This window comes from Octopus bimaculoides, chromosome 16, assembly GCF_001194135.2.
Source record: "Octopus bimaculoides isolate UCB-OBI-ISO-001 chromosome 16, ASM119413v2, whole genome shotgun sequence".
Lineage (NCBI taxonomy): Eukaryota > Metazoa > Mollusca > Cephalopoda > Octopoda > Octopodidae > Octopus > Octopus bimaculoides.
Window position 1 is genome coordinate 36,616,901 of NC_068996.1, and position 6,126 is coordinate 36,623,026.

The following is a 6,126-nucleotide window of genomic DNA, read 5'->3' on the forward strand; positions in this document are numbered from 1 at the left end:
TATATATATATATATATATATATATATATATATATATATATATATTATACATAATATATATGTAATGTGTGTGTATATGTAATAAGCTGTATCCCTCTTCTCCAAGAGTGGGCCTTGTGTTTAGTTAAAAAAGGAAATGAATATATTTATTGCATTAATCTAAATTAACAGATATTGACGAGTGTGCATCAAACCCATGCATGAATAATGGCTGGTGTGAAAATCAAGTCAATGGATACAAATGCCATTGTCGTCCTGGCTGGCAAGGGGCTCAGTGCCAGCTGGATGTCGATGAATGCAAAGACAGCACCTGTGTGAATGCAATCTACTGTCGGAATCTTCAAGGTAGCTATGAATGTCAGTGCCAGGCAGGTTGGACTGGGAAAAACTGTGATATGAGTAAGTATACGTCTTGGACTGTTCTATCTAGGAATATTATCCAAAGCTAATAACCCTTTTTTTTTCTTTTTTGTACACTTGTGTGTATGGGTGTACTTGCATGTGTGTGAGTGTATTTATGTGTCCGTGTGTGAGCGTGTGTGCATGCGAGTGTGTTTGTGTGTGCATGTGCGACTATGCATGTGTGTGTGCATGAGTGTTTGTATGCATGTGTGAGTGTGTGGGAGAGAGGTTGACTGTGAGGATGAAAAAGAGAGGAAGACCAGTTGTACTTATTGCACTGGAGTTATACATACTTATGTATTTAAATACTTGTTTGTGAAAACAGAATCTTAATTAATTATTTAATCTGCATTTCTAATTAAGATTTTTGTTGGTAAACTAATCAATGTTTTAGTTTCCATTATTTTCCAATGTTTCCTTATAAAGTATATTTCTAATAAAACTAAGTTGTTTTTTTTGTTTTTCTTTTTTTTCTTTTTGCTTATGATGATGATGATGATAATGACAAATTCTCTTCCGTTATCATTTCTTGGTCTTTAGGCCAGATGACCACATAAGGAATAAGTTTACTAATATTCTCTCAACTATTTCTTCTCTTGCAGACATCATTGATTGTGTTGGTCAATGTCACAATGGTGCTACATGCGTTGTAAGTTTACATCATGGCATTTTTATTTTTTAATTTTTGTTTCATGTTTAATGCTCATTACAGCGACTGTGGCTGTCGTTGGTGTTTAACTCTGGGTGGTCACCTAAATAGACATGCATGATGTAAGGCTTTCCAACTGGGATCATTCTGTCTTTTTTTTTAGGAGCATCCAAGAGTAGGTTGAGATTTTGCTGCTGTTTTTAGCAGTTCAAGAAACAACTGCATTGTGGCTTCTTCATTGCATCAATAATGACTGTGAGGCTTATTGGGCTGGACTGTTGACCACATGGGGCATGAGTTCAAACCTCTTCTAATGCACGCTTCATGAATAAGTCTCACTTTACTCGTTCCAGTTTACCTGACTAAACAAAATAAAAAAACTAAATAAATAAAAGCAGGTCCCACATTTCCTGTTTGAGCATAAAGTGATAAGAAGGACAGCCATCCATCATCCACACACACACACACACACACACACACACACACACATATGTATGTGTATGTGTATATATATATATATATATAGATATAGATATAGGGAGAATTCACCCAAAAAAACAACAGGCAAAGACAGGTGGTGTAGAAAACAAATAGATGTATTAATATAACGCTTGGGAATGGAAAAACTCATTAAACATTTCGAACCTACGCTCTTCCACAGAAAGGAACACAGAAAGAAACAAGGAGAGAAAAAAAATGGAATGTGTAGTGATTAGCAATCTATCATGGAGAATATATATATATATATATGTGTGTGTGTGTGTATATCCAAGCACCCAATCATCTACTCACCCATTCATCCACTCCATTATTCATCTGCTCACTCAGCCAAACATTCTCTCACCAACACTTCCATCCTTTATCTGATCAACCACCCATCTGTCTATCCGTCTTTCCATCCATCTAATATAATCCTTTCTACTATAGGCACAAGGCCTGGAATTTGTGGGGAGGGGACTAGTCGATCACCTCGACCCCAATCGACCCCGAAAGGATGAAAGGCAAAGTAGACCTTGGCAGAATTTGAACTCAGAATGTAACAACATACGAAATACCACTGAGCATTTCACCTGGTATGCTAACAATTCTGCCAGCTCGCCACCTTAAAAGAATCTCTTCTACCCTAGGCACAAGGCCCATCCATATGATATAATCAAGTAATCCTTTTATAGGTGTAGACATGGCTGTGTGGTTAACAAGCTTGCTTTACAACCATGTTGTTTTGGGTTCAGTCCCACTGTGCTATATGTTGGGCAAGTGTCTTCTCCTATTGCTCTGGGCCAACCAATGCGTTGTGAATGAATTGGTAGACAAAAACTATGTGGAAGCCTGTCATATGTATATATATAAATTTAATTAAAGGATATGTTAACCTCGTGAAAGGATGGTTGCATCCAAGGAAATATTGGTTCAATACTTAGTATTGTAGGGGAATATATATATATTATTTTTGTATGTGGTTTATAGATAGATAGATATATACATACATGCATACATAGATAGCTATCTATTTATATATTTATATATGATAATGAAGGTGGCTATCTGCAATATAAAATCAAAAAGGAAAAATTCAGTTGTCACTAATTGTATGTATAAATGTATATGTATCTATATGTATAACGTTGTTGTCGTTTGCAGAACCTTGTGAATGATTACCGTTGTCAGTGCAGACCAGGCTTTACAGGGCGGCACTGTGATGCAGCGATAAATGGGTGCCATAGCCTACCCTGTCTAAATGGAGGTGTATGTTATGACCTTAACGATGGCTTCAGATGTGAGTGTCCCTCAGGCTATGTTGGTTTACAGTGTCAGGTAGGTGTCATCTTTTAACTCTAGTCTATTCACAAGCAATCAACTTGTACCTTTATACACACAAGCGCTCAGCTATGAATGATGTTGGTGGTCGTGGCAGCAGCTGCAGCTGTTGTTGTTGTTTCATGGACATTCATCTAAGTTTGTGTCAAGCCTCACCAGAAATGTTCAATAAAGATCTCGATGAATAGTTAAAAGAAAGTATCCTGATTATTGTATCTGGTTTACAAGATTTGTTATATGAATTCATGTGTTGAAACAAATTTTATTGTGTCTAAGGAAATTCATTATGCCAATATAATTAACACAAACACTGGTTCAGTTTCATTCCGTCATTAGTCAATTGGTTAAATAGCCAACTAACTAACTGATTACTTAATTGTGAAAGCTCTTTCATTGCTATTTGCAACCTATTGAACAGGACCAGTGCATGTGTTAATCATATTTGCATAATGTCTCTCCCTAGACACAACAAAAGACATATCTTGATTTATTGAAGAAATGGAAGAATAGGAAGAAAGGAGAATATGAAAGAGAAAGCTGGAGACTTGTGGAGATCTTAAATTAGAGGGGTCTAAAATAAGAATTTGCTTGAAAAAGATAATTACAGAAATCTATCTAATTCACTTATTAACTCTTTTGATATTAACCTGCTTGAGATCAGCCCTGTTTCTATGAGACAACATCCTTGTATTAAAGTCATCTAAGTTAAAAGTTCCTTCTATCAAAATTTTATCTTTAATTTATGTTTTAAGCACGAACTTAATAATGACAAAGTTAATTTATGAAATTCTTCATTATTTTCAAAATTAATTGAAAGAATGACACAGTATTTCAACAAATATGGTTAAAAAAAAAAGGCTTAAAGTGATCTAGATTAAAACCTATCAAAATTTCATGTTATGTCCCAAACACCAACTTGATAATAACAAAGAAATTTTATTAAATTCTTTGTTATTTTCAAAATCAATTGAAATGAAAAGCAGCGTATTTCAACTGAAATATGGTAAAGATTAAAGATATAATTTTAGGATCTGTGCATATTTTTCTACAGTAATGAGTGTCTTTGATTATTTACTTATGTTTTTTTATTTCTAAACCAAATAATGCTATTTTTTGTAAATTATTAATTTATGAATTCTTTAAAAAACAAAATGAAATCATACAATATTACTTTATTTCTATTACTAGATTGCTATCAATTCGTGCCAACAAAACCCTTGCAGATCTGGTTCTACATGTTATGATATGCGAGGAGATTTCTACTGCCATTGTCAGCCTGGTTTTGAAGGAAAAACTTGTGAAAAAAAGAAGAAAATTTGTCCAAATGGTTCTTGTGAAGGTTAGCTTCAAGTTTGTCCAATTCTTCTTCTTGCCATTATCTTCCATTCAGGTCATGGTTTCACATTTAAAATTTTTTGTTTATTTCTCCTTTCTACTGTGAAATAATATCTATTTTCTTATAGTGTGACTGCAATCATGTCGAGAGGTTCTGCTTCAATAAGTTTATGTCAAATCATATCAACATCAGTATTTATTTGAATTTGCTTCTGTTTTTATCAATATCCATTTCTCAAATGACTAAGTTATCATTTTAATGTTAAGGGACAAAACTTGATACAATAGTTTCCACACACACACACACACACACACACACACATACACACACACACATATACACACACATACACACACATGTATATCGTCGGTAAATCATAACTCCAAAAAAGAAGCACAATCTAAGTTATAGAGCAGTTAAGTATATAGATAAAGATAGATATGGCCGCTCTATGGGTTTACCCTGTGTTTTATGTCCATAAAATGCTTAGCTTTACAGTGTTTCTTCAGACCCTAGGCCTTAGGGGTCTGAAGAAATGCTATAAAGCTATGCACTTTATGGACATGAAACCTGGGGGTAAAACCCCATGGACCAGCCGTATTTATTTACATATATACATGTGTGTGTGTGTATACATGTATGTCTATTAGATCTAATTACCTTTTAAATATATGCTTTTTGTTATATACATCTCACTGGTAATGCCTTTCCCTATTTATATAATGTAATTCTTTCTCCAAATAAATTGCACTTCATATTCAAGGCTCTGATGAAGCTATAATGCATTATTCAAACACTCATCTAATGTGTCCACTGCATCTTATAGTAGAAACAGCTGTAAGCTATTGTAGTTCGTAAGATAATCATCTGTTCCTTTGTCATCTTTCTTGTGTGTGTGTGTACATGCATTCATATATACAGGTGCACACACTTATACATATAGGTTATGTTCAGAAAATTTTATAAAAGTACTTAGTAACTTTGTGGCGTTGGTGGTGGCAGTGAGAAACATCGTGGTGCTGACTGATGGTTCAAATAAAACTTTTTAACCGGTCATTTCAAAAATTATTACTTATTTCTTGCTCACCTTGTTTATCAACAGTTATTGACCAATGTACCATATCTGTTCCGTCCAACCGAACTAGTGGGGAGGTGCGTTCAATATCATCCAACATCTGTGGTAAACATGGAATTTGTCGAAGTCAGGCTGGAAGTGGTTTTGTATGTGAATGCCAGTCAGGCTACCAGGGAACATATTGTCATGAAAGTAAGACATCAGAATTTTTTTAATATTTCTATTTTTTTTTCTTTATTTGCTGGTTTATAGCTTCACATTGTTTGTTGTATACATTTATATGTAATAGTTTATTTGTCCAAGCAGTTGTTTTCCACAACTGGATGTTCTTGCTATGAGTGAGCCATTTAGTGGTGAAGTAGCGAGATAAATCTTTGTCTTTCAAGCAGTTGGAGCTGACAGAGTTATGGGCCTTGTTCAGTGCGTACATGTGCAAAGCTCAACAATGTAGCCTCTGGTTCAGTCCCACTACATTTCAATCCTTGGGCAAGTACCTTCTACAATAACCCTGAGTCAACCAAAGCCTTTTCAATGGATTTGGTACATGGAAACTGAAAGAAACCTGAAATGTGTGCAAGTTGTGTTTGTGAAGACGGTGAGCTGGCAGAATTGTTAGCATGCCAGGCTTTGCAGTATTGTGTCTGTCTTTACGTTCTGAGTTCAAATTCCGCCGTGGTCGACTTTGCCTTTCATCCTGTCGGGGTCAATTAAATAAGTACCAGTTACACACCGGGGTCGACGTAATCAACTTAATCCATTTGTCTGTCCTTGTTTGTTCCCTCTATGTTTAGACCCCCTGTGGGCAATAAAGAAATAAAGTTTGTGTTTGTGTATGTATATATATCT

At 35.0% G+C, this 6,126-nt stretch overlaps 1 protein-coding gene across 1 annotated transcript in view; it reads left to right on the plus strand.

Moving 5' to 3' along the window:
- Positions 1 to 6,126, plus strand: part of LOC106875633 (protein jagged-2) — a 123,616-nt gene that overhangs the window by 99,599 nt on the left and 17,891 nt on the right. The window contains exons 7-11 of the mRNA XM_052973489.1: positions 172 to 399; positions 1,005 to 1,051; positions 2,693 to 2,866; positions 4,058 to 4,208; positions 5,308 to 5,472. Of these exons, the coding sequence (XP_052829449.1) occupies positions 172 to 399; positions 1,005 to 1,051; positions 2,693 to 2,866; positions 4,058 to 4,208; positions 5,308 to 5,472 (765 nt within the window). The remainder of the gene's footprint in view (positions 1 to 171; positions 400 to 1,004; positions 1,052 to 2,692; positions 2,867 to 4,057; positions 4,209 to 5,307; positions 5,473 to 6,126) is intronic.